This window comes from Lepisosteus oculatus, chromosome 15 (assembly GCF_040954835.1).
Source record: "Lepisosteus oculatus isolate fLepOcu1 chromosome 15, fLepOcu1.hap2, whole genome shotgun sequence".
Lineage (NCBI taxonomy): Eukaryota > Metazoa > Chordata > Actinopteri > Semionotiformes > Lepisosteidae > Lepisosteus > Lepisosteus oculatus.
The window spans coordinates 23171976-23198675 of NC_090710.1; the positions used below are offsets into that span (position 1 = coordinate 23171976).

At 37.7% G+C, this 26700-nt stretch overlaps 3 protein-coding genes across 12 annotated transcripts in view; 2 read left to right on the forward strand and 1 right to left on the reverse strand.

The window, feature by feature from the left end:
- The first annotated feature begins 926 nt into the window (after positions 1-926).
- Positions 927-10268, forward strand: LOC102696146 (basic immunoglobulin-like variable motif-containing protein). 2 transcript variants are annotated; one of them, XM_015364193.2, is made up of 11 exons: positions 927-1184; positions 1661-1767; positions 2305-2886; positions 4794-4920; positions 5399-5494; positions 6338-6442; positions 6534-6628; positions 6922-7054; positions 7525-7608; positions 7918-8014; positions 9392-10268. In XM_015364193.2, exons 3-11 carry the CDS (start codon positions 2400-2402, stop codon positions 9692-9694), a joined length of 1527 nt encoding a protein of 508 aa, XP_015219679.2. In that variant the 5' UTR covers positions 927-1184; positions 1661-1767; positions 2305-2399; the 3' UTR covers positions 9695-10268. The 2 variants fall into 2 exon arrangements, with proteins under 2 accessions (XP_015219679.2, XP_006639302.2); XM_006639239.3 differs by lacking the exon at positions 1661-1767.
- A 401-nt stretch (positions 10269-10669) lies between these two features.
- On the reverse strand, positions 10670-19058 carry LOC102696344 (uncharacterized). Of its 7 annotated transcripts, none has more exons than XM_015364202.2 (10): positions 19035-19058; positions 17067-17115; positions 15727-15812; positions 15401-15468; positions 14635-14807; positions 14395-14495; positions 13031-13192; positions 12515-12720; positions 11306-11382; positions 10670-11048 (listed from the first exon to the last, which is right to left on the reverse strand). In XM_015364202.2, exons 3-10 carry the CDS (start codon positions 15802-15804, stop codon positions 10990-10992), a joined length of 924 nt encoding a protein of 307 aa, XP_015219688.1. In that variant the 5' UTR covers positions 15805-15812; positions 17067-17115; positions 19035-19058; the 3' UTR covers positions 10670-10989. The 7 variants fall into 7 exon arrangements, with proteins under 7 accessions (XP_015219688.1, XP_015219687.1, XP_015219685.1 ...); XM_015364201.2 differs by lacking the exon at positions 19035-19058 and adding an exon at positions 17785-17862; XM_015364199.2 differs by lacking the exon at positions 19035-19058 and adding an exon at positions 17658-17762.
- Positions 17784-26700, forward strand: part of nme7 (NME/NM23 family member 7) — an 80129-nt gene continuing 71212 nt past the window's right edge. Inside the window, exons 1-2 of one of the 3 annotated variants that reach the window (XM_015364196.2) lie at positions 17784-17923; positions 23646-23705. Coding sequence is in view for 2 of the 3 variants with exons in the window: in XM_015364194.2 (XP_015219680.2) it covers positions 18846-18863 (18 nt within the window). In the remaining variant the exon portion in view is untranslated. Of the gene's footprint in view, positions 17924-18547; positions 18864-23645; positions 23706-26700 lie in introns of those variants that run through there. The other 2 variants (XM_015364195.2, XM_015364194.2) reach the window with 2 other exon arrangements.

The window sequence follows — 26700 nt, forward strand, 5'->3', positions numbered from 1 at the left end:
TAGTGAATTGTGAACTTTACATTTGGCATGGATTTTAGTGTTGCTGTGTACTATTGATAGTCTATCTAAAGAACATAATTGAGCTTTAAAATCTTCCACTGCCTAAGTAAGAAGATCCATTATGTCTTTTAATTTAAAACCTGACAATGACTTTTTTATTTTATAGCAGTGCCATCATACTGTACCTTCTCTACCCACTGATAAAAAAAAACAGGCAATTAGTTCATCTTTAGGATGGATACCTTATAGTTGTGATGCATTTCACTTCTACAACTTAACATTGTTGACGAATTCACTAATATAAATCTGAAGCTGTCCATCACATCTCCAGTTTAATTTTTACAATTTATTATTTCAAGGTACAAAAGAAATGCATCACTTATGTCTAATGGGTATAATCAAATATTTTAAACATAAATCTCAAAGTTGTTTACAACAATCGAAAAGAGTTTCCAACTAATCTTAAACTTAATAATTCACTTATTTTTAAGACAAATAACAGGAGAAACAGACGATAGTATATATATACTGTATATTGCATGAAAAAGCTTCCAGGAAATTCATAACCCATGTTGGCGCACGATGAAGAACAGATATGTCAATTTAAATCGTCATTAACAGTGCATTGACCCATAACAAACTAAACGGATATGAATACTGTGGGTCGATGTATCTCTTTTCTACATTTATAATAATTTTCTAAACAGGTAAAAATATAGTCTGGCTACAGCAATAAGAAAGCCTAGAAGCGTATGTTTCAGTATCCATAGAAACCTCTCTTATACTCTGTACCCAAATTACAAAATAGCACGGAGAGATTCGGTTCGTTTAATTGGCTAGAAGTTTATCCCCTCCCCACTTAGTCACTAGCATGAATTACACAGAGGGGAGACTTCTGAAGATTTTACACAAATGTGTAATTTATTGCTTTACGTATGAACCAATAATCGCGCATTTCTTGACACGTACCTTAAAATAAACAAAGCGCATTTCTTTTTCGGCTGCGGTGGAGTACTTTCAGTAGGTAAAGATATAAATCTGTACAACACCCCTCGCCAGCGGTACAGTCTGGAAGGAGAGTCCAAGCAGGAAGACAACGGATTCTAGTGCAAAGAGGCTGGCCTTTCGGCAGCATTTGTGGTTGTGTACATTTCGTCCATTAGCTTTTCATGTTTGTGTTGATGGTACGTACTGTCTTCCTTATTTCATCTTTTTGACATTTCATACGCGGTGTGTTAGGTCATGTTGGAGCAAAACGTTAAAGTTGACAGGTCTCAAAACGTAACCAGACGAGACAGGTCATTCGTTTTCCAATACGATCTTATTGATCTTTTTAATGCTTTAGAATGTTTGCATGTGGTTTCGGGTTATTTTGTTGTTTTTTTTTAACTTCTAACTACAGATATAAAAAATGAACAGTTAAACCCCAGGTGTCATCTTGCAGCAAATAAATCTGAAAGCGAGACTGTACGTAGCCATTTGGTTTAGCTCCTCTGATGAAGGTGATGATCAAGGAAACTGTAACAGTATATCCACTTTCGTGATTAATCCTGTGAAAGGGACTATAACCATGTGGGCTGCTGTTGGGTGTCCTTCTATAGTCTCCATGGGTGACTAAAATTGCTCATGGCCACAATATGTGTTTTTTTTTTTTAATTAGTTGGACATCTTCGGTGTGGAACCAACAGTGAAGAGCAACACCCGGTTCTTGTAAAAAGAGCTATCATTACAGAAAGTGCACATGCGGTTCAGTAGAGGAGTAAAGAAGTACAGTATCTTAATTTATATAAGACTTTCAATAACGCATTTTTGTTACCATAGGTGAAGTCTGCACTGTTACAGGATGCTTGCATTGAATTGTCTTTAAATGTTGACGGTGATATACAGTACGTATTAGTACAACCGCGTTTAAAAGGAGAAACAGTGGTTTGCTTCGTTAAATGTTATTTTCCTCGGGTCAACAAATTTTGGAGCTCTACAGTAATAGGTGTATTTGTACTTTTTCTACTGAACTCGTTCAGAATGTTTCCAGACCTTGACCCAATGAAATCCTTTTAACTGTAAAGTTGTTTGTTGTTTTTTTTTTACTTTAGCGATGGCTGTTTAGCTGAAAAGCTTTTAAGAAATGCACTTTGACTGGATGTGAAAAATCACTTCTGTTAGGCATTTTGTTTAACTGCTTGAAAGAAAGAAATCGTATTTGAAAAGTAAAACATAATGCCCAGGTTCATTCTGAGTTCTGTCGAGTTGCTCCTGATTGTAATGTGAATGTGGTTTTTGTTCCTCTCTCCTTCTCTCTATTAGTTCTCAGCTCTCGGGGTTTAATCTCGGGCTTGGTGGTGCCTTAACGTCACATCAACGACGGACTGTTCTCCCATCTAGCATCCAACTTTCATTCAATGCCTAACACTGCAGAATCTCAAGGAGCAAGCATCACAGAGATCGGTGGACAGGCGGAGACCGAGAAGCCTGCAAACAGAGATGATGACCAGAGCTTGTTGAATTCTTTCAGCAAAGGCGCTTTAGGTGCCCCAGGAGCACCCAGTGGTGAGGGACAGCTTCCATGGACCTGCCCCGTCACCCACTCCCGCGAGAAGTTTTACACCGTCTGCTCCGACTACGCCTTGCTCAACCAGGCTGCTTCGGTGTACATCTCCCCCTCGGCGTCGACAGGACGGGCAGGCAGAGCGCAGGACGGCGTCCCCTCCGTCGCGCAGCCCGGCGCTACGAGCTACACCGACGGGCAGGCCAGCGGCGCGAACCAGCCTTACGATGTGGCCTCGGGGCCGGAGCCCGTGTGCTCTAGCCGAGCCAAGCCCGTGCTGGCCTGGGAGATAGACACGACGGATTTCGACGCGGTGTTGACAAGGATGAAAAGCAGGACAAGTAAGTGAGACGCGGCGGTCGCCCCCTGTTGAAAATGTCCACATTTTGGCTAGAGGTCAGTAACTGCAGTGGCTTCAAGCCGCAAGCCTGGTTTTTAAGGTGGAAGCTGTCAAAGAAGGTGTCCGTTAGGCAATTACTCTCATGTCCTTTTTGTAACCCCTAACAAGTGTTGAGAAATGCCTTTGGAGATCTGGAGTTGGCACAGACCGCTAAGATGCAGATTGCTCACAACCAAGGGAATGATGCAGCTGAGATTAGTAAGACAGTGAGTCAGTGTGAGGTGCAGAGCACCACAGCTGTTGTCATCTATTGCAAAGCACTTTGTTTAATGATTTGAGAGCCAGGTTTTGCACACAGACCGGGATCGCAGTTTTAAAACAAGTCCTGGAGTTGAACTGAGTCTCAGTGCAAAGACAGCTGAATGTCTGAAATGAGAAAGCAGGGTCAATTAAAGTCAGGTGATATGATGTACTGTGTAGCATGATATTTCTCTTATAATATGTTAAGCCCTGTGTGATATTAATGTACTGTAGTGGGCATCTTTTCAGAACATAAAAAGGATCAGATTTTAAATTCTGATTATTATGTGTTTTCTTTCACTTTCCAATTCTAGTGTTAATCCCTTAGAACTTTCCACCCTCCAGTGTTTTATCAGAACTGCTTCCTAAGCCTAAGAATAGCCATTCTAAAATATAATGTTTGACTGGAGGCAGCAATAAATTCTCACCCCTTCTAAAGCCTTCCTCATATCATGCCGATCTTTCACTTGTCATGGGTTTTCTCAGACGTATACCCTGGAAAGTAGAGGGAAAGAAGAAAAGCTCAGCTTGTTGGGTGTTGGGTGTTCCTCAGGTGTGTGGGACACTATTTCAGCTGTTGCTTGGTGGAATATCAAAAGAGAACTGCAGCTTGAGCTATGAATAATTGGAGCTGTATTTAAGGTGTATTGCCATCCTCTAAGAAATGTCCTTTACTATAATTATATTTTGATACTTCACTGTGTTATAAGCCATCATAACAGAGGTGACTTATAAAATTTGCTATGCTTAAGTAATTGACACAGCATTTGTTGCCAATCTGTTATTCATAAAAGCAACATTAGTTATGAACACATACATCTCAGCTGCAAATTCTTATGTAACTCACCTGCACACAGTGCAGTACTTACCCAGTGTGCCCACTGAGAGGCAGATTGATGCTGTCAGTTTGTTTGCATCTCATTCATTGTGGCTTTATTCACGCACTGCACAAGGTACCTCTTTGTAAATTGTCTCTAGTTGGTAATTCCTCTGCGTTCAGAAGAAAGCTGATTCGGTAGTGAGCTCAATATGGCCAGCAGCCATATCACCCTGCAACTCACAACTGGCAACCCACTGAAGCAGGTGTGAGCCTGGTCAGTACCTGGATGGGAGACCTCCTGGGAAAAACTAAGGTTGCTGCTGGAAGAGGTGTTAGTGGGGCCAGCAGGGGGCGCTCACCCTCTGGTCCAGGTGGGTCCTAATGCCCCAGTATAGTGATGGGGACACTATACTGTAAACAGACGCCGTCCTTCGGATGAGACGTAAAACCAAGGTCTTGACTCTCTGTGGTCATTAAAAATCCCAGGGTGTTTCTCGAAAAGGGATGAGACCCCATTACCTGTAAAGCGCTTTGAGTGGAGTGTCCAGAAAAGCTCTATATAAGTGTAAGCAATTATTATTATTATTATTATTATTATTATTATTATATGTGAATTTTGAAATACAGTATAATGTAAGATTAGTACAACATATCTTTCAGCTGACTAGATAGAGATAAGAAGTAGTGCATTGCAAGGTCCCAGATATTTTTCAAGCCAAGATTAATTTTAAACTAGTGTATTTTGCAAATTTTCAGCCATAAAAATTAGTTTTTCCTCTGTTTCACAGGCAACGTGAAGAAGACCAGCTCTAAGAAACTAAAGACTTCTGACAAACACCGAAATTTGCAAGAGTTTCCTCAGCATGCAACTCTAGAAGAAATTAAGCAAAGAAAAGTTCTGGATCTCAGGAGATGGTAGATGGACCTAAAAACAGTCTGTATAATATCATTTTCGGACAGGTTTTAAAAATGTTTAAACCCTGCTGTAGGTAAACAAAAATGTTGCGACCGAGAAACCGTTTTCAAATCGGTAACATTCATCGGTGATCCTTCCATTGATTAAATAAAAAAACAAAAAGTAAAAGACTGTTTAGCCACAGATCTCAGAAGGAAATACCCTAGTTTTCTATACATATTATTATGTCCTAGATTTCACATACTGCAGACCGTCAATTAGTGTTTGAGGTGGCGTTCACAATGGAACTGTGACATGTTAAGTTTACCTGATGCCATTTTTGTCATTTAAAAACTAAAAAGCACTCAAAGGAAATGAATGACTTTCTGCTTTTTCATTCCTGGAACTGCAGGGTTTGAAGCACTGTTAAAAGAGAGATCATTTAAAAGGATTTTGACTGTCATCTTTAAATGTCTGCTACCGTGAATTGTGTTCCAGGTACTGCATTAGCCGGCCTCAGTACAAGACCTCTTGTGGAATTTCTTCCCTAATTTCATGCTGGAACTTTTTGTATAGTACACTTGGAGCAGGAAGGTAAGACTTAAATAGACATTTTTATCGCTTCATAACAATTACAAAGAAGCGAGCTCTTTTTAAGATGGTTTAAGATGGTACGAATGTTTCTCGAGTTAATTGGCTTAATTGTTTCTTTGTAAGAATTTCATTGTAAATCTCACCATCCAGGATATGTAGCAGGAAATAAGTATTTGTACATTCTGTAATAGCGTTGATACTTAAGCAATATTTTTTACATTATACTTAACAACTATCTATACGTTTATTGAACAGTCATTAATCCTACAAAGTGATCACTTGTGGTGAAAAATATAAAGCTTAGTTTGGAAATATTTTGCATCACTGTAGAAATCTATGGGTTTCTAGAAATAAGTATTCTCACCTCTTTTTATGGTAGTACAGGTTTTTGTAAGAAATGGACAATGTAATTTGGCAGACCTTAATACAAAGATGTATTGAAGGTTAGCTTCACAAAATGTCAAAAATGCTTTTTTACACAGTGCCTCAATATCAATTAAAAATCCTAGAGAGGTTTCAATAGTAACTAGCAATCAGTAATGTTTACTTAAGGCTGTTCATTTTCCTGGAAACATCTTTGGAGTATGGTAGTAAAATTTCCAAAGCATACTGACACATGAACAGAAATGTTAAGTGGAAACCTGAAATCGTCTGTATTACTGCTTGTATGATTTTTTTTTTGGAAGGATAAATCAGAAACTTCTTTTTTTTTCTGAAAATGTAGCCTTGCGCTGTGGTTTGTGTCTCTGTTTCGACTGCTCTGCCATTGTGTATTTGAGCAGCAGTGAGGAATCAATAGACCAGACAAGTTAAGATCATTCTTTTTTTTTATCAATTTTTCAGTCTCCCACCCATCACACAGGAGGAGGCTCTACACATCTTGGGCTTCCAGCCACCATTTGAAGAGATCAAGTTCGGCCCTTTCACTGGGAATGCAACACTGATGCGGTGCAGAAAAGATTCAGATTTACTTTCAAGATGATCTCTCTGCTTTCATACTTGAAATCTTGATTTCCGTCCTTCTCGTGTAATTTTGCAGATGGTTCAGGCAAATCAACGATAATTTCCGTGTGCGCGGATGTTCTTATATTTTGTACAAACCCCATGGGAAAAACAAAACCGCTGGAGAAACTGGTAAGTTTTCACTGCCTGCATCCATCCTGCTGTGTGTACAGTACATATTAGTCTTCACTCCTGTAATTGACAACTCTTTTAAACCATCTTCAAAAGAGAACTTCTGTACATTAATTTTCGTGAATATTATTTCAACTCCTTCCTTTTGTTCATGCTATTCACCCTCAATAGTGACATTTTAGTACTTAATAATGGTGATTTAGAGTAATAAGAGATTGTGGTTATTAACCATATGTGCAAACTGGAGCTTGTAATGCCATTGGTAATTCTCATGCCTTTTAAAATCTTAATAGCTGAGGGGGCTCTTATGAAGCTGACTCAAGGGCTGAAGGATGAATCCATGGCCTTTATCTACCACTGTCAGAACCACTATTTCTGTCCTTTGGGATTTGAAGCCACTCCTTTGAAGGCAGCTAAGGCCTACAGGTATGAATACTTGATGGGAATCCTCTTTAATAAATTCTGAGGTGCACGAGTTTTTAATCCACCTCGAACTGGTGCAAAGTTACAGAGATCTTGGGTGCAATTTTGAATTTTGTTTGAGTAGTTTTGAATTTTATTACAGAACATGACAATTATAAGAAGGCATATTTTCTTTACAAATCAGGCTAATTTGGCATCATCATGTTCAGACAAAGAATGTAGCAGTTTGTGGGATATGTGCATACTATAAGTGACATATTGCAGAAGGGAAAGGAATACAACATACATCTGTCCGTCTCTTAAATGAGGATAAAAATAACTTTCATTGAAAGTTTTATTGAAATCTTTTCCGTTTTAAAAACAAGTTATCTTGAATGTACTTTTGCCTGCTAAGACTATATGATTCTGAAATTTAAAAACTTCTAAAATGATATGCGGCATATTATACTTTGCATCTTTTATTTATCCTTAAGGGGACATCTTCCAAATCATGAAATGGAACACTGGATCCTAATTGGAGAACCTAGCAGAAAACATCCAGCTATTCACTGTAAAAAGTATGTCTTCATTTTTTTTGTCATTTTACATTTTGACTTTTAATTCCTTAACAATATTGCAATACATGCCCAAAGTTACTTCTGATGTTATGGAGTTCATATCTAATTGGTTGAGATAAATATAAATCTTTTCTCATAAATCTTGAGCAGTTTCTACTTAAAAACTCATAATTACCTTTACTTGACAGTTGTCTCAATTAAAATTAGAATGCTTATTGCAAAGCAGTTGTATCAGATAAAATTAAGAGTAAAGTTGGGATGAATTTGCCTCCAGGTTGAAGAGGATTAAAAGAATGGTTTTGTTCTCAGGTGGGCAGACATTGTAACAGATCTGAACACGCAGAATCCAGAATATCTTGATATCCGTCATACGGAGAGAGGCATACAGTACAGAAAAACAAAAAAGGTATGTGTGTTTCCTGTCCTTTTCAAGGTAATTACATTTATTAGAAGCTATGATTCAGTACACATCAGAAGAGTTAGGGTTGTACTGCTGCTAGAAAGCTGGAGAAGCTGTAAGGTAGTAATACTGTATCAGGACAGTTTGCTATTTAAAGCTTCCAGTTTATTTGCTGGGTGAGCATAAGATTTGTTGGTGGACACTACATCAGCATTTATGAAGTAGAATTTTAGAATAAAGGACAGGAGCTCTGTGAAGTTGGCCAGGCTAAGGACGGGAACATATTCATGGCTTTTCTTTCATTTTTAAAAACCTATTTTGATTTCAAACTGAAAAGGGCTCTTCATGGCCTCCTGGTGACTGTGCTTATTTTAAACATAGCCTCCCTATTGTCTGTCTTTGCAAAAATGGAACATGAAGAGAGGGTTGATGAAGGCACTCCTTCAGAGGGCAGGTCGAGATCTGTGGGCCAGGCATTGCTGGCGAGAATCTGGGCCACGTTACTAGCCAGCTGTCACCGGGAGCGCCCAGGTGGCAGTGCACATTGGTCACAGCACCCCCAGGAAAGGGTGGGCATTGGTCTTTTTGGACTTGCGGTGACCCCTCTGACTTGTTGCATTGCCTTTTCAGTTAGTGCTAACTCCTTGCAGGATGTGAAAAGATGAAAGCTCTCTGTGTGCTGCTGAGCTGAGTCTCAAAATCAGTCGGGAAAAGCTTGGGAATGTCATGTCAAGCAATTCGCCAAACCGCTTTATACTATATATGGTGTTGCGGGCAGCAGGAGCCTATCCGGCAAGCAACGAGCGCAAGGCAGGGTACACCCTGGATAGGACACCAGTCCATCGCAGGGCAAGAGCAAGCCAATCATACATGGGGACAATTTGGAGGCAACGGTAAAGGCCGAGGGGGGAAGTTTGGCACAGTCACTGGGATAACCTCCTACTCTTATTGGAAAAATGCCCGGGGATTTTTAGTGACCACTGAGAGTCAGGACCTCGCTTTAACGTCTCAACTGAAAGACGGCGCCTACTACAGTATAGTGTCCCCCCCCCCCTATACCGGGGCATTAGGACCCACACAGACCACAGGGTGAGTGCTCCCTACTGGTCCCACTTACGCCACTTCCAGCAGCAACCATAGCTTCCCGGGAGGTCTCCCATCCAGGTGCTGACCAGGCTCAACCCTGCTGAGGGTTAGGAATGTCAGGCTTTATTTCAATGGTGTTGAGTACTTTTTAATTCTGTCAATTTTTAAGTAACTGAACTGTCTTTGATCAGAATCTGAGAGGAAGACTACATGGATAAGAAAAGCATTAAGCTCTTAAATGGGTTCTTCTTCATAACATGAATATCGGATAAATATCAGAATCTTGCATTCTAACAGGTGGGAGGAAATTTACACTGTATTATAGCCTTCCAAAGAGTGAACTGGCAAAAACTTGGCCCTTGGGCTTTAAATCTGGAGAACCTTCGGCATGACCTTCACCACCAGGCTGCTGATCGGAGCATGTCTGGGGGCTCTGACAACCCCGAGGAAAAGCCATCCAGTAAACAACTGGGACGTCTGGGAAGGTCACTGAGTGGGAGCTTTCCAAAAGAAATGACATGGAAACGATTGTCTAATACGTATGAATATAGGCATGGTGGCTCCCCAGAGAGTGAAATGGAGGAGGGCACGACTGACTAAAACTTGTGTAAGCTGTGTGGAATTCAGTGTGCAATTAGGTTTCATCTGTATTAAGATAACCAAAAATTACATGTGCATTTTCTGGGGTAGCAAAGTTAAAATGGACAAATTCACATCAGCTGTCACAGTTTATTGTTGACAGGTTGTGTTTAGAAGTTGATTTTGTCAAATCTATTGGCAGAAACAAGTGTAGCCCAAAGGTACCTTAATAAATGCAAAATAAGCATGCAAAATTTCCTATATCAGAAACAACTCTCCAGCTTTATATAAAGAGCCCTGAAAGAGGGCTGTATGTAGCCAAAGTTTATCATTTGATAGGTCCACAGCACAGGATGTATAGAAGACTGAAAAAAAGTGATGAAAACTATCTGTATGTCTGTAAAATGCCAGCACTTGATGGAAAATTAAATTCCCATGAAGAATTACAGTACATGAATGAGTTTACATGTAATGAATTTGGTTATTTCAAGAACATCGAAATGGACATCAACCTACTGTATGTAGTCTATGCAGTGCATTCTGTACTTCACATTCCACCATGCTCTCGTTTGTGGAGATCTCTTATGCACTGTATTACAAAAATGAGACGAGACTCGAAGATCAAGATCCAAAATCAGTGAGTGCTGTACTGTATATGTAAACGTTCTGTAAGCACATGGTTTTTCTTATTAACAGTTGATAAAGCCAAGGAGTAAACAAGCATAGGTCACTGGGTCCTCCTTCAGTAAAGCAGAAAACCATATCTCTCAGAATATGTTTTTATTGAATTCTAGATCACATAAAGATTAGGATTTTATGATTAATGTGCAATATGGAAAGACACGACTGCATGTTTGTATACTCATATTTTATTTGACCGTGTCCTACCCTTTTAAGTGGAAAAAATAATGGATTCCATTGTCTTTAGTTTCTGTTACTTGGAAGTTTGTTTAATTGTAACTGGTATTTTGTTTTTAAATAAAGATTTATACCCTTGTTATTTAATCAAGTTTTATTGTATTATTTACAATAATACTGCCTGGATGCAAATTTTCTTAAACACAGGTTTCACATTTTATTACAGTATATTGTATATATTCAACTAAATTTAATCATTTCTTCCTCTGTGAGTTCTCGGTGATAAAAAAATAACCAATGCAATTAAATTATAAATGTCAATATACTGTGGAATTGATACAATCTGTGGTTCATAGGTTTTTCTCCTATTCTTAGAGTCTGTTATTGGAGTAATAGTCTGTATTGTATTAAATGTTAATTTTAGCTTGCATCACTCATGTATCATAAGAATTCCTGTGCTACTGCAGACACTGTTTCAACTGGACTATGTCAGAAGGGGCAATTCGACAACATCCACCTGCATAAAAAAAAAAAGATATTGGTTAAATCCTTGTGTCTCTCAAAAAAAGTATTCCTATGACATGCCTGTGGCTCTACGATGTTATAAACAAAACATTTTCCTGTTTTAAGAAAAATGCAAGAACACACTTAGCTCAAAGGTTCTACAGTATAAGCATTAGATTTATGTTATCATAAAGATACAATATGAAATGAAAAATTGTACATCCAAAAATATATTATGAAATAATATAAAGCAGTGTTTAAGTATACTACCAATCCATTCAGCTCCTTGATTTTTCCATTCAAGGCTTAATTCAGCAAAAGGTATTTTGCTTTCTTCTGTTTTCCACCTTAAAGAGATCAATCAAATATGTAAACAAATTAATCTTTTGAATACAAGAGTATTTTCTACCTTTATACAAGTGATAGGTTTCTATTGTATATTAATTTTCAATACTAATTAGAATCAGGTGGATTAGGAGGTATTTTGTGGAATGGTTTGCAGGTTTATAAAATGTGTTGGAATAGAAGAGGGGGTTATGAGTATAAAATGAACAAAAATCAGGTGCTGTCACCAGTTAAATTATGAAAAAAAAAGACACCCCCTAAGGTCAAGGAAATTTACAGTTCTGTGAGTTACTAGAGCCCTGCCTCCTACATACAAAATACATCATTCTACCTGAATGTGAGACAAAAAACACCAACATATTCTATTGTCCCTCAACATATTTATTGTTCCAGTTGTCTACATCGTGTGATGTTGTCTGTTGTATTGTGTATGTACTGAGAGATCAACGCAATTAAGAATTCCAATATACGTGTACATATGGCAGTAAACTACTCTACTACTTAAAATGGCAAAAGAAGGAATCTGTACCTTCAATCAATGCTGAATGAATGGGAACCTACAGTATATTCCTATTTTCCAAAATGGGGCATCACTAACCTTTGAGAGACGTCTTTTAGCCCATGGATTCAACGATAAGGAAATCAGTAAATACAGCAAGTCATTTTCTTCAGAGTGTAATACACTTTGAGCGCTTAGATTACTTGGGCAGATTCAGTTTTTTAGTCCTTATAAAGGTTTCTCTCATATCTATTTTACTTCTATAGTCTCTCCTTTGAGATCTCTTCCCTGTTTATTGTGTCCTTTTTATACTGATTTGAAGCCTTCTTTGTGCTATGTCCCATCCCCAAGAAGACTGGCTTAATGACCTCACTCAGTATCATTTGGTCACTATTAAATATGATGTTCTGAGATGGCTGATGTACTGATTTAAGAATTGGTTTAACCTGAATTAGTGATTGGCACCAGACATCATTTGTATATTTCACGGCGTTTAATGCTCGAAAACTTAAGACAGCCACATAAACACTTATACAGTGCCCAGTGTATCATTGTTTTAAAATGAGGTGATTTTGTTGGAAACATTCGGCTACACCTGAACCGCAACAGTATTTACTTTCAAAATATAAACTTACCCAGTATTTTTAACCCATTCTTCTCCACTATTTGGATAAACAACCCAGCTCACATTTGGAGATTTGTGTTGACTGGCTGACATAAGCAGTGGAGTGACCAGTGCAGGATGGCAGCAATTCACACCAATCGCCACCAGTTGCTGTGTTCTGTTTGCCACCTGGATTGCTTCTGTAAACTCTCTTCCATTAGAAATGCATTTTTGATCCTGAGACAAAAAACATTGCCAAAAAGGGGACTTGAGAGATCTGCAGGCACGTTCACATGTAAAAAGCTTTTCAGTGAAGATAGGACCTATTTTAAAGGAACGCTTCTGTTATAACATGTAATGAGTAAAAATAAAGACAAACCGACCTTAGTATAGGCTATTTTTGACAAGATATTTCCTTGACAAGCAAAGAGACATCCACATATACAGTATGACCTAAAAGTGTGCTATGCTCCTCTGGTAATATACCAATCAACATAAAGATGGTTAGTCTACCCATAAGCTTAATACAATTGGCACTGTAAATTACCTTGCAGGAAAATGAGATCCAGGCTTTTGTATTGGGGAATTCCCTGAGGAGCTCTACTAAAGCCATTGCTTCCTTCAGACTTGGAATAGTTTCCATAGCTATCAGATCGGCTCCTGCTGACACCAAACATTGAATCTGTGGCCGATGCCAGGCTTTGAAATCCTGCAACCAGACCAGTTAACAATTAAACATTATTCACTGCATAATTTAAAGAAATATGATTAAACTTTAAGAACTAATTTAGATCTCAGATTAAACACAAACATTACATCCTAATTAAACACAGATTAAACATGCATACCTATGTTTGTTCTATAACATTGTCTGTGACATCATTATTTGTAAAATAGTTTCTAAGAAGGTCAAATTACAGGTTTTAATTTAGTCAGGTACATGTAAGCAAGTGTCCATCATTCAATCAAACAAAATCAGTATGTCGGCAAAAAGCATGTGGACCAAAGGGACATTTTCCAACCCCATTTTAAGGGAACTCCACACTGTAGCTACATTATTTGGCAGTGATTGATGCAGAATTGTACATCCATAAATATCATATCCACCCACCTTTTCCTAGAAATATTAAGTTCAGTTAAGATAAAGTGATACAATATAAGACAGTGATCTTGGTTTGATGCAATATACTTTAAGTGACCCTCACCAGGTAGAGGAAAGCATTGTATTAAAATAGTACAATAACAAGGAAAGAAACAATGATAATTACAATATACGATGTTGCTCCCTTGCTCCCGATGTTGATAGAGATCTCAGTAACTCATGATTTCTGTCTTGTCATTGTTAAGTCATGATGTTACCACTGTAGGGTGTCTGATGACTGCAATCACATTTCTTGATCTACCACAAGAACTATTTTATCAGCTGTTATTGTTGTTGTAACAAAACAATCCCTCAGTATAATAGTCACAAATATAAAGGGTCTTTTGTGATTGCTCACTTAAAGGTACAGGGGCTGCCATCTGAAAATCATGGTTCATTTTCAACAGAAAAAATCTTGTGCAGATATATTACAGTTATGGAACACACCAGGAAAGTGTGATTTTGGTTAAGAAAAAGATTCAAATAAATCACATTTTCACCTAGGATAATGACAGTGGATGGACCACAAATGTCCTACAGAGTTCACACTGCAACACGCCTGCCAAGAACCTTCCCAGAGAAACCTCTTTCTCTTCCTCTTTCTCTGAGCCATGGCTAACTTGCAGTGTGATTAAATCTGGTGCACATTACTCTTATACTTATTTACTTATTATTACTTATTTCATTAAAATAAAATGCACATTACTCTTTCAACAGAGTGTTTCAGTAGACAAACAAATACATTAAAAACAAGAATTAGCTTGTATTACCTCTATACTCATTCCCTCCTCGTAAGATCCCGTGTACTCAGAGCCATCTGACAGAAATGCTCCATAGGGTCCAACAGAGCCAGCAACTAGTAGCACCTTTTCTTCAGAGGATCAGAAACCGTGTTTTCTTAAACCAGTAGCTTAATCAATACATCACAAGGATTATATTCCAGACATCGGATATATGTTGAACTATGGAAAATATAGATGTCATTTCTTACAAAAAGAAGCTGCATTTACCTGGCTGAAGACAGTTCACCTTGAACTCCTGCACTGTCTCTCTAGCTATCTGAACACCTGACATCAGTAGCTGAATTGCTTCTTCTGAAGTCAGACCCAAGTGCTTGATAAATCCTTCCACGCTTGCCTGATATGTAGCTGTTGTGACAACATCAGAACCACTACAAAGAAATCTACAGAACAATAAAAGTATTACTGCTTTTTGTCAGCACTACCTACAGTATGTCAGTGGTAGCCAACCCACATCCTGGAGGGAAATAAACAAGTATGTTTTATGGGTCATCCTTAAATCATCAGTTTCTTGACACTTGATAGTATTTTATCACTGAATCAGATAGTTTCAAGATCATCAGAAAAGAAAACACCTGTAGCTCTCCAGTATAACAGTTGGCCACTCGTGTCTTAATTGAACAAATTCCATTGCTTAATTGATCAAACTGTTCACATCTCTCGTGTCCCATGTTTTTGCAAATTAATGATTTAAGGGTGACCTTTAAGAGCTGCTGGATAGTGGCTCTCCAAGACCAGGGTTTGCCTGTAGTACCCTTGATCTACCCACTGTATATGTTCATTCAATGTATATCACATGGTATGCTTTAAATGAAAGAGTACTATATCCAGAAAAAAACTTGTTCTTATGAATATACAGAAACAATAAACATCACACCTTTACCACTATTTTTGATGTATTTGCACATTTTATGTAAAACTTAAAATAATAAAATACAGTGTGTGTATGAAGTGAAAACTCTGGGCTAGGTTTTACCTGTAATGGGCATCTTTCACAGCCTGGGGGTTAGTGTGCAGAATCCTAGCACTCCACAGTGGATCCCCCTGGAAAAGTGAAACATTATAGTATTTGTCTAGCATTACTGTGCCTTACTGCCTTTCATCTTATTTTACATATATTACAAATGACTGTGGGCTCTCAAACATCATGAAAATAAATGGATATATTTCTAACTGTATGAGTATAATAAATTGATACAGTACATAAGAACAAATTGCTTGAGGTGTAAAACATGTAAAATATACAGAAGCAATAAACCAAAGTTACCTAGTCCAGGTTTACTGTATAAATCATTAATGTACCTGTATCTTTACACCAGCTGCTTCCAGCTCTGTTGCCAATCCACCATCCAGAATGACTATTTTGCCATCCATGTTCATTTTTCTTTCTGAAAAAAACATTTTTAAAACAGCTTTAGCAGATCTATGTCTCAAAGATGGTTACTGAATATAAATATTTCGCTATAAAATGTCACATAACAACATGCAGGTATTCAACTTCAGGGTTTCTAAATATAACCTAAAATTAATGACATGAAATGACAGAAAGCCTTGTAGCACCCGATTCTGACCATGTATCAATCAAGAGTTCTGGTGAAACAGATTATGACTCAAATGTACAATTAGTCATATTATCTGGAATAGTTCAGTGTTTTAGCACCACCTAGACACGTAGAACAGGGTTAAAAAAACTTTTTACAGAGGAGAGATGCAGTTGTATCTGGTAAAATAAACAAGTAATGCTTTCAGAGATATTTTACCTTGTAAAAATGTCATGATGTGTATAAATCTAACAACCACTTTAATATTCACACAATATTATGTGTGAAATGCATTAATCTGGCCTGTTATGTGTATTCTGCAGACTGGTTATTACAAAATAATATATAAAAAAAAGTATAGAAAAAATGTTACAAATTTGGAATTAAGCACAAAATAACGAACCTTGTGAAATGACTAAGTCACCAGGTTGTCACAAACCCCAGGTCTCACCATGGTCGAGAGAGTTCCCACAAATTGTGTCATGTAGCAGCCCTTCATGCTCGCTAGTCACTGTATTGACTCACGTAATGCGATGTACGAGAAAATAAGTACAGGTTGTGGAGCAGAGATTTCACCACAGCAATATTACAACTGTGATCTGCACGCAGAGTTAAGAAGTCCCATTTATCCGCAAAACCGTTTCCAAGTCACGAGCAATATTTCTATTGGATTCACAAGCCTACTTGTTCACAATGTAGTGGAGCCGCTTTCCCTCACCGTATGTTTTTTGTTGCTTAGTCTTGAATCGCAGAATATGGCGCTGTGCTTACCTGGAAAGGTCGTACCTTTTGTGATGTAAATTGAAGGTTTTACAACTTACTGTGTACATTTGAATTATTGGCGCTCGTTCTTTCAAAAAACCGAAATATCAAAATAGCGTTGCAGTTCTTTAAGAATCTGTGGAACTGCTCTTTAACCTGCAAATAGGCAGAATCGCATGAAAGCCTAACTGTATTGTGATTTGAGAAAACAGTACATTTGTACAAGTGTATTGCGTATTGAGAAACTTCAGGTCACATTTTGATTTTACATCTTAAGCTTTAAGAAAACTTGAACTTAAAGCATGTGAACTAATGCTTGCGGCTCCCATAACGACGTACCTTTCCCCCAGTTCCTCTGACTCTGTCCTCGGTCGTATTGTAACTGTCTCTGCAAGGAAAACACATGCCTTTTTATTTCCACAGCAACTCTACTATACTCGAACAATATAAAAAGAGAAAACAAAACAGAGCTGTCCAAAAACACACTTCTACATCTATTGTACTGTATTTAAATTAACATAACAATGACATACTAAGGACTGTATTTACATGAACAGAAACATTATATACTAAGGCTGCCATCTGGTCGGTTTTTAAGCGAGAATACTGCAAAGAATGGAACCTATATACCTTTCGGCTGATTTTATTAAAGCCGGCCAAGAGTTCAAAAGGGCAGGCTAAACATACACAGACGGAACAAGATCTTTGCATGATCGTTTTATTAAATGTAAGGGTTTAATTCTGACAGCTCTCCTTTAAGACAGTGATATAAGGTTTCATTTAAAGTGTCAAATACTTTAATTAATAAAATATATTATATAATACATGAAGATTACATACATTGAAGACTCACAGTTACGTATTAAGAAAAGAAAACAAAGATGACGACAAACGCGTCACAACAACACACACCGCCTTGTTCATAATAACCTTTAAGGTCATAGAAATACTTCCTCCCTTGACAAGCGTCACCTCGCAATTTGTTAGTTAGATACTATAAATCAAACAATCAAATGTTTTCATTTATGAAAATAAAAGCTATATATATATACTTTACTTTTAGCTTTTGTTGCTATTTTTTTTCGCCAGCGCGCGCGTGTTTCCGTACGCTTCGTTACATTGTTGCTATGGTGATGAACCCGGACAGATGCCGCGGGTTGACTGACTAAACGAGCGAGCACAGACCCTTCAGGATGGTGAGCAATATTTTGTTTTGTTTTTTTATCTGTTGCATGGATTTTATATTTCATTTAACCCATTATATATATTTATGTTTGTTAACGTTTAAGGTCGAATTGTAATTGTAAGTTATACTGGAAAAGGAGGTTTTGATCTCTTGTTTTCTTCACTTTCCTGTATTTTTAAATCACTTAAGAAAACGACTTTCAAAAAGCACATAAGGGAATAAACTGGGATACCTATATCATAGCTAAATTCGGGAAGCTCTTTTTTTGTTAGCCAAGACGTCTATAGCTTATCAAAGTATGTTTATTGAGACACTTAAAAATGGCTCGTAATTTGGTAATGTTTCTGATGTTGACTATGATATCTTCTCAGTTTTGTCCCGAAGCATTTATTTGTAGCTCCAGCTCCTGCATCACTCTGTTTTGTAGTTTTGCAGTGTGTAGCGATCACAAGGTTTATAATTTAGCCTATTCTTACTCTTAAAGAACAGTTTGTGACGTTGCGTCTCTTTATAGCTATAGTGCCTCTTTGTGCACACTGTTGGTGGTTACATGATATATAACGAGGGTACAATAGTTATAAAAATAGTTGCATGTCAGTAGACGCAGTAGTCGTGCCTCATAAACAAGGCACTAGCGACTGTAATGTTTACTTCTACAGCACTTGGATACACAGCATTCATAATGAAGTGGTAAAGAGCTTCCTACTGTCGTCGTAAACAGATTTTGTTCTGAAGGGACATTCAGCATTGTTTCACAACAGTTGTTAACAGATCTACAGATCTGCAGCGGCAGTGTATTAATTGGGGACGAATCCCTGAGGTATCCACGTACACGTATGTAAATAACTTCGTCTCGTATTCTGTATGATCATAACCGAATAAAGTCAGGTCCTGCCGTTAAGATCCAGCGGAGGACGACGCATTCCTGCAGGATGCAAGGCTTTTCAGAGGTCAGATATTTGCCTTATGATGAAAATCAAACACTCACATCAGATTCATTGCGATTGCTCTAAATGCGAGGACGTCGAGTCTCATTGTGTTACGAGAGTGACGTTACACCGTGCTCTTGAAAAGCGTGGCTTTCCCTGAAAATTGACGAGAAAAACTAAATAAGTGCTTACATCCCCCGCAGATGCTTTTACGTTTGGCCGTAGTCCTCGAAGGTGATAACCTGCCTTGAAGTATCCGTGTTTTTACTGCTTCCTTAGCTCACGCTCATCCTTAGTTCAGCTGTACCGCTAGGTGTCACATTTGCTCCTTTTACTAATTTTTGAAAAGCAAAATTTCAATGTTTTGTTTTTCCTGCTCACTAAAGGGCAAAGCTCTGAATAATGACTAGTAAACAGATGTTGACTATGATCCTTTTTATATACCTGCAGAACAAAGAACAGCAGGTATACCAAAGCATTTACCCGGTTATCATAGTCAATGAACGTCCTGGAAACAAGTAAATCTAAAATGTTATTTTGGGGGGGGTCATGCTGTGCTCTGCTTTTGTACAGTTCGGGGGGAAGTAGTCAGCCAGAAACAAATGACAGTATGCAAATTAATTCTGTGAACTACATCATTCATGGTTTGAAGACGTGCATGGAAGCCAAGGGCTTCCCAAGAGTCATGGGCTTGAACATAGATTCGGAAAGCGACATCATGGTTAAAGCTGCGTTAAGTTTTAGTCCACAGCAGTTAATAGTTAATTGCATGACATTCCTCTCATACATGTTACAAGTGAGTTGCTTGTAACATTTTGGAGAACTGAATCCTATTGCGTTTAACCAACATATTTAACATGGTTCGGCCACATCTTCCGAACATCCAAACCTCATGTGTGATTTTATCATCCTTCTGTAAGTGCTGTTACTTAACCTGCTATCTCACATTTGTGTGTGTCATTAGAGTGGCATTCTGGTTTATTGAGGTTGGCTTTCTCGTGTCAGATTCTCCACAATTTGATTACCTGTAAAAAGCCCAAGTATTCTTCTACTTGTCAAACACGTTTTTTTGTTTTTTTTTTTTTATCTTGGCATGAGGTATGACTGTGGGATAAAATGTATCCATACAGATTGGAAATTGTTGATTGAAAAGGCACGGGCAATTTCAGTCCACATTCTGAAAGTTCTTCTGTAACTGCAGAGATGGTAGTGATTATAACAAAAGGGATTCTTTTCAGTCTCCACTGATGTTCCATGTGCAATTTATATGAAGGTACAGCAATAAGAAACACTGATGTCAAGCTGGTCTCCATTTCAGGCACCTTTTAGTTCATGGAGCAAAATGATATAATAGTGCTTGAACACCGCAGGTCTGCCTGTCAAGCTGCTGATTTGGACTTTTTAGTTGATGTCTGATTTTTTTTTTGTTTTGTTTAATTTTAAATAATTTGAACGGATTTTTAAATAGAAACAATACTAGGTAGGGCATTCACACAAAATAATTGAAAATCATTAAAATTTCATGCACTTAGAGACAGCCACTTTTTGAGACCCTACAAATCAAATCTGCTGAGTTGTGACATCGGTGGTGCCTACAGCACGAGGCTGTTAGGAGAATAGCTTCTATGTCTACTGCTTGTGTTAAAGCACTTGCTTTTGACAGAATGATGCTGTTAAAAGCCAAGTGAGCTTTTTCTGGAGTCATTCCTAGAGTTATTAGAGCATTTGAGGAAAAATCTTCCTTACTGCGAACCATTTTTCACCAGTGTTTTCAGGATCTGCCCCCTGCCTGCTCGACCATAAATTAGGACTGTGTTTACTTCCTGATTTCCTAGTCAGCCACAGCTGCTGTTTCCCATGGGTGTGCACTGCCTGTGCAGCTTCTCTGTGGGAGCGCAGCACTGCACACCTTTTCTGTCTCATCTGCCTCTCGCTCGGCATGCGGGTTCACAATATTCCTCACAGATCCGCTGCTGGTTCCACCACAGTGGTAGATTATTACAGTATGACAGAGCCAAGCACGAGGGCGAAACACTCCATAACCCTTCCTGGCAGCCCTAGGAGATAAGCAGACTAGTTTGAAAGATTGAACAAGTTCACTATTACACATACTAATTCAGCAGACAGTGGCTAAATTTTGTGCTGCCTCTCCTGCTCCTGCACCTGCAGTCAGCCCCTCATCCTGGACCTGGATTTCCCTTGGATGAAGAGTCTTAACTCCCACTTTGCCAAGGACCCTGGACTTCTCTGTGCTTCAATACCAGTCCTCCTTAAAAGCACCGCACCTTTATAGCAGGGCACACCTCAGATCACCAACCTGCTGATAGAATGAAAAGCACAGATTCTTCCAGCAAGGTAAAAGTTCAGGGTCAGCCACAGCTTCAACCACTTTTGGAAACTTCTACCTCCCAGAAAGCACTCATCTGCCCACCCACTGAAGGCAGCTTTTCCAAAGAATCTTTCCACTGTCCAGCCCGCAGTGATTCCCGAGCTTCATGACTTCCCAATGCCTTCCCAAGAGCTACGCCTCTTGACATTTCTGTGCTGGATCCAGAGCTCAAAGTTCTGCCCTCTGTCAGTGGTGGAGGGGACAGTGAATGCGTAACAAGCCAGCTTTTCTCAGACGCCCTGCCTGACAGTGATGGTCCCTCTTACTGTCCAGACGAAGTTGCTTCACTTGGGGCCAGGAATCCCATCCACCTGGGCCTCTGGCTGTGACCTGCTTCCATGCTTCTACAAAGCGATCTAGCATCGACATGGCAACTAGCTACATCACCTCGCGAGCTGTCACTAAGCAGCGGTTGGCGCATCAATGCTAGCTTGACAGGTTTCATACAGTATAGCACAAACATGTTTGTCTCTGTACTTTCTCTAAAATTGAATATTTCAGCTTTCACATGATGCTCTAGAAAACCAATTTGCATAATCATACTTAACATCTGAGAATCAGTTAGATAGATAGATAATACTTTATTATTCCCGTAGGATGAATAAGTTACATTTATCCATAAATAAGAGGACATAAGAATCAAATTCATTTGAGTGATTCTTAGTACAGCATGGTTTGTGTTTTTGTTCTAAAATGCTTTGTGTTTCTTTGCTGTATGGTATTGTCATCTTAAAGGACTATATAAATCACATGTAGCCTACTTGAAATATTTTGTGTTTCATGACATTGAATCTTGTGTCTAATTGAATACACTGATCTGTATCTATGGTTATGGGAGTAGCAGTATAAGTATGAAATTATAAGCTGTTTTCTGAACCTCATCTACTAATCATCCATCTCATAGATACATTATTTTGTTTTCATTTTGTACAGCTGTCTAGTGGAATGATGGAGATCTATGATTATAGCAAAGTTTGTTCATTGAGCTGACCATAGCCTTCTGTTTTAAATTTGTGTTCTAGGCTACTGCTGCCAGCAGTATTTTAGTTAAACACACTTAATATAAGCTTAATGATAGTTGTTTGTGGTGTATAATCGTTGCTTAATTATTGCATGGCATCAAGTTTAAGATACAAAATCTTATGAATGCAAGCCTCAAGATGTTACAGAGAACCTGACTGCAAATGTTTGCCTGCACAACTGAAATGTGTCCTCTGAGAAATTCAAACCACTTTATGAATATGTTATTGCCAAGTTTAACAGAGTCTGAATTATACATAGATGTAGATTTTGTTTCTCTTTTTACTCTTTTTGCAAGGTGTGAAAGGTTTTCAATTTTTGGTTTCTGTTAAGTTGATCATCCTTTACATAGTGTAAATGGCATCAAACCTGCTGAAAAACATTTAATCTCACTTTTCAAGTGCTTTGCAGTCTACATTGTTGGGAACAAAACCCAACATGATAATATGTTAGTATTCAAACAACTTTTTCTGACTATGTTCTATGTTCTGTCACTGTATTTGAAGTATCAGATTGATCACACATGAACATCTAAAATATGTGGATATGCAATGCAATAGACTGTGAATCCCTTAAAATATTATGTTGTTTATTCTTTCTTCCCAAAAGACTGCAGCATTGGAAAATGTGATTCCAGAATACTGAAAGAAAGACCACTTACTGTAGCACTGCAGCAAAACATTACATTTGCCTTTTCTTTAGACAGGAAAAAACACAACATATTATTGATGTCTGCACATTGGTCAGTCAAATATTTTCCTACAGTCTCTTGAATTACATTGGTTCAGTCTTGGATGTGTGTTAAAATGAAAATATAAATAGGTAATTTAATCAAAATTAAATTCAAATAATAATCAGGATTTTATACCAGCTTGCTATACAATTAAGTTGAAAACAATAATGATTTCACCCCATAAAGCTAGGGATTTCTGAGGGTTACACAGCATGTGCAGTATGTTCTTTTATACTCCATTACAGCATTTCAGCTTGATTACAGTGTAATAACCAGGCCCAACTTAGACTGGGCAAAAACATTTATTAACAATAAATAACACAACAATCAACCTTAACAGGCCAAAGAGAGAGAATCTTTGCAAACAAAATGGTTCCTAACCAAGAGTATCTCACTGTCTAGGCAGATGCTAATGAAAGAGTGTGATTCAAAATCCATATTATAACAATGTATCATTAAAAATAGAGGAGGCATTTTAGTATGAGGATTCCACAATAAAAAAATTATCTCAAGGCTCAGAGTCCAATATTACGTCTGCACTCAGATTACCTAGACAGAGTCGGATTTCAAGACCGATTCGAAAGAGGCACTTGTCATTTGTGACGATGATTCTCCTTCTTTCTTCCTGTTCTTGCTTCCCTTGTCTGTATACCTGTTTCAGTATTTATGCTGTAGTCCATTCTTGTGGAATCTGGCTTAATGAATTCAATGAGACTGCCCGGTAAGTGTTGAATATTTAAGTTTAATTATTAGGACTCCTTTGATCATCTGTATCTTTTTGCCCTCTTTATTTGTCTGAAGACCCAGTTGACAGCTGTTGAAATATAAGAAAACAATATCCATTGTCCCAAACTTTATAATTTAAGCAATTAAAATGGAAAGTGGAAACATGCTAATCTTAGCTGAAACTCAGATACCCCCTACCCAACCACAACAATATTCTATCATCTTTCTTGACTGTGCAGTGATTTACTTTATTACAGTGGTTCTTAACGTTTACTGCAGCCTTTAACCCTTTGGATCTCAAAATATGTTTACGCCCCTTGTCAGAAATTGTAGAAGTAATTTGTGTTTTTGATGATATACCTCCTAAAAACATCTGGCATGTCACGCACCCCCAGAAAGGGCATCCCACACACCCAGGGGGTGTAAGCACCTCAGGCAGAGAACCACTGCTCTATTACATTTTCATTTCTATCCAAAAAGGTGGACATTGTGCACATTGTACATTAGAAATGAAACATGTTGTCAGTGTTTGAAATATTGATTTGAGGATTTGAGAATAAGAACTGAAGTAGTCAGATGTTTATCAAACAAAATGTAGATGATTTGTGATGGTACAAGCAGAGGTGATGTATTGAGCACTTCTGCTTTTTAAAATACTTGTGTTATAGTGTTTTCCCACATCAGATCAGTTTCTCCATGTGATTCTGTGAGAACGTTAAAGAAAGTTTCTCTTAGCAGTCTGTAATATGACAGTTTTAGTGGATTACCTCTCATTCAAGTTTATTTCTGCTGAAAGTTAACCAATTGCCCTGAAGCAGAAGGAAAAACACTGTCTCACTGTGAGACTTTCTGATGCATTGTCATTCCTACCTGTGCCTGTTCATTATCAATTGATCGTCTATTAAGAACTATTTTCTCAGAAACAAGGGAGCAAATTCTTAATTAGCAAGTTGAGGACTCTGTATAAAGTTCTGTGTCTTGGAGGTGTTAAAGCAATGCTATTGTATGTATTTTAGCACTGCCGCTTAAGGGCCTGGTAGGAATGACAGACACACAAGTATTAAATATCTAAACAGGACATCAGTTCACTCTCACACAGATTATAACACATACTGTATGATAGATTTTGTCATTTATTTTTTATATGGTGAACAATTCTATTCCCTGTTTGCAGTAATTGATGTGAATTTGAAGGATTTTTATTTTTGTGTGTGGATCGTGTTAGTTTAGAAAACGTCCATGTGGAAAAACATTTGAACTGTTCCTTAGAAATATTGAATCACTTATTACTATTCATATACTGCACTAAAATACAATATTTAAGTACTGCAGTAGTAGAGAGCATTGTGACCAGCAGGTGGAAGTATTGTTTTCCTATTCATGGTTGTATTTAATGTATAATGTACAGTAGTCAGCAGTTTTCATGTTTTTAAAGGTTTATTCTGAAATATTAGTATCTCTTCTCTTTTGCCTGTTAATGTTACAATTTGTCATGGCAAATATCAAGAGGTACAAAAGCCACTAATTCCACCATATCCATTGGGCTTACTGTAATAGCACTCTGTAAAAGTCAAATAATGAACCTGAACATCTTACAGTGTATTGCCTTTTAAAATGACATTATTAAAAACTGCTGAATTTTTGGTTTATCTGTGTAGATCCCAGAATCTACTGTGACACATTGTTACATAGTTATGTAACATTGTTACAGTAAACTGTTATTACCCATGATAACACTCTATAATGACCTTTGTTACAAGTTGTAACTTCTTAGTAAATTTAACAGCGTCCTTAACTTTTTTATGTTCACCATTACACCGATGGAGAAATATGTTTGGTTTAACCTTTTATAATAAAATGTTACAGTGCTATAAACTGAGATTGCGTGGCTCCAGTTGGCCTGTATCACATTTGTTTACAAGTAGTCCATCAGGAAATTTGTGTTTGTGAACTACAGTATATCACTAATAAATTAATATCAGCAGGAAAAATAGAATAGCCCTATCATAAGAATTAAGGTAACAGCAATAAAGGATGACTAAATTAGTTTAGTCTTTATTTTTGCTTTTTTACATCTATATATTCCTCTAACAGGCAGGTTACATAATAAATGGCATAGGTCTTTGCTCAGGGCTTTTATGTGCAGATGGGCCTTGAAATGTCTTAGCAATATTTTGCTTCCTAGAACCAATTTGAAGTTGAAGGTCTCCCCCACATAAAGCGACAGCATGCTGAAAATTCAGAGTATTCGCCACTTGAGGACCTGACAAGGACTCAGGCACTGCCCTGTAATGTATGTACTGTACAGTATATCTTATATTACTTCCCTTTGGCACTGAATTCAGCTTTTCATTTTCCTTGAGTGAGGCCTGCAGTTTCCCTTGCAATTAATATTATACAGAATAACATTACTTAGGTAATGTATTTTATAACTGCTATGTAGCTGAAAGCCTTCTAGACCTTTCAAAATTGCTTGACCGTATATTTGAAATAGAGGGCCTTTGATATGTAGCAACAGGTTATGCAATGGGAAATTGAATATTTGGTTTGTAAGTTCTGCTTAAAGTTCTTAATGAGTAGTTTTGAATTCTTTCTTGATAGTTCTAAATGATGATTAAAGGTACTTATAGTCTTAAAGTGGTAACCTCCCAGATCATTATCTACAGCTTTAAACATGCCTTATTTTAGTGTTTACAGCATCAAACTATAAAGCCAAGGGCAAGCAGGGCTTTGTAATAAACAAATTGTTTATTGAAACAACCTAGTAAAACTCTTTTTTTAGCTTACACTTTAAGGTAGCAGGGTAAAACATTTTCAAGGTATAAATATGCATGCAGGGAACAGCCAAAAACCCATCAGATTGTATTTTTCTGAACTAATATTCAGAAACAAATAATAAATTGTTATAAAATAATAAAGTGTAATTAAAGAAATGTAACAAGTTTCTAGAGTTATTAAAGCAACAAAAAGTATGATATTGCTACAGTGTG

Coding starts and splice junctions, on each gene's coding strand:
- LOC102696146 (XM_015364193.2), top strand. CDS start 2,400: ATGCCTAACACTGCAGAATCTCAAGGAGCAAGCATCACAGAGATCGGT. Junction 2,887..4,793: donor AAGGATGAAAAGCAGGACAA/GTAAGTGAGACG, acceptor TCTGTTTCACAG/GCAACGTGAAGAAGACCAGC. Junction 5,495..6,337: donor AGTACACTTGGAGCAGGAAG/GTAAGACTTAAA, acceptor TCAATTTTTCAG/TCTCCCACCCATCACACAGG.
- LOC102696344 (XM_015364197.2), bottom strand. CDS start 17,438: ATGCAAAGATCTTGTTCCGTCTGTGTATGTTTAGCCTGCCCTTTTGAA. Junction 17,116..17,357: donor TTAATAAAATCAGCCGAAAG/GTATATAGGTTC, acceptor TTTTCCTTGCAG/AGACAGTTACAATACGACCG. Junction 13,193..14,394: donor AGGAGGGAATGAGTATAGAG/GTAATACAAGCT, acceptor GTCTGGTTGCAG/GATTTCAAAGCCTGGCATCG.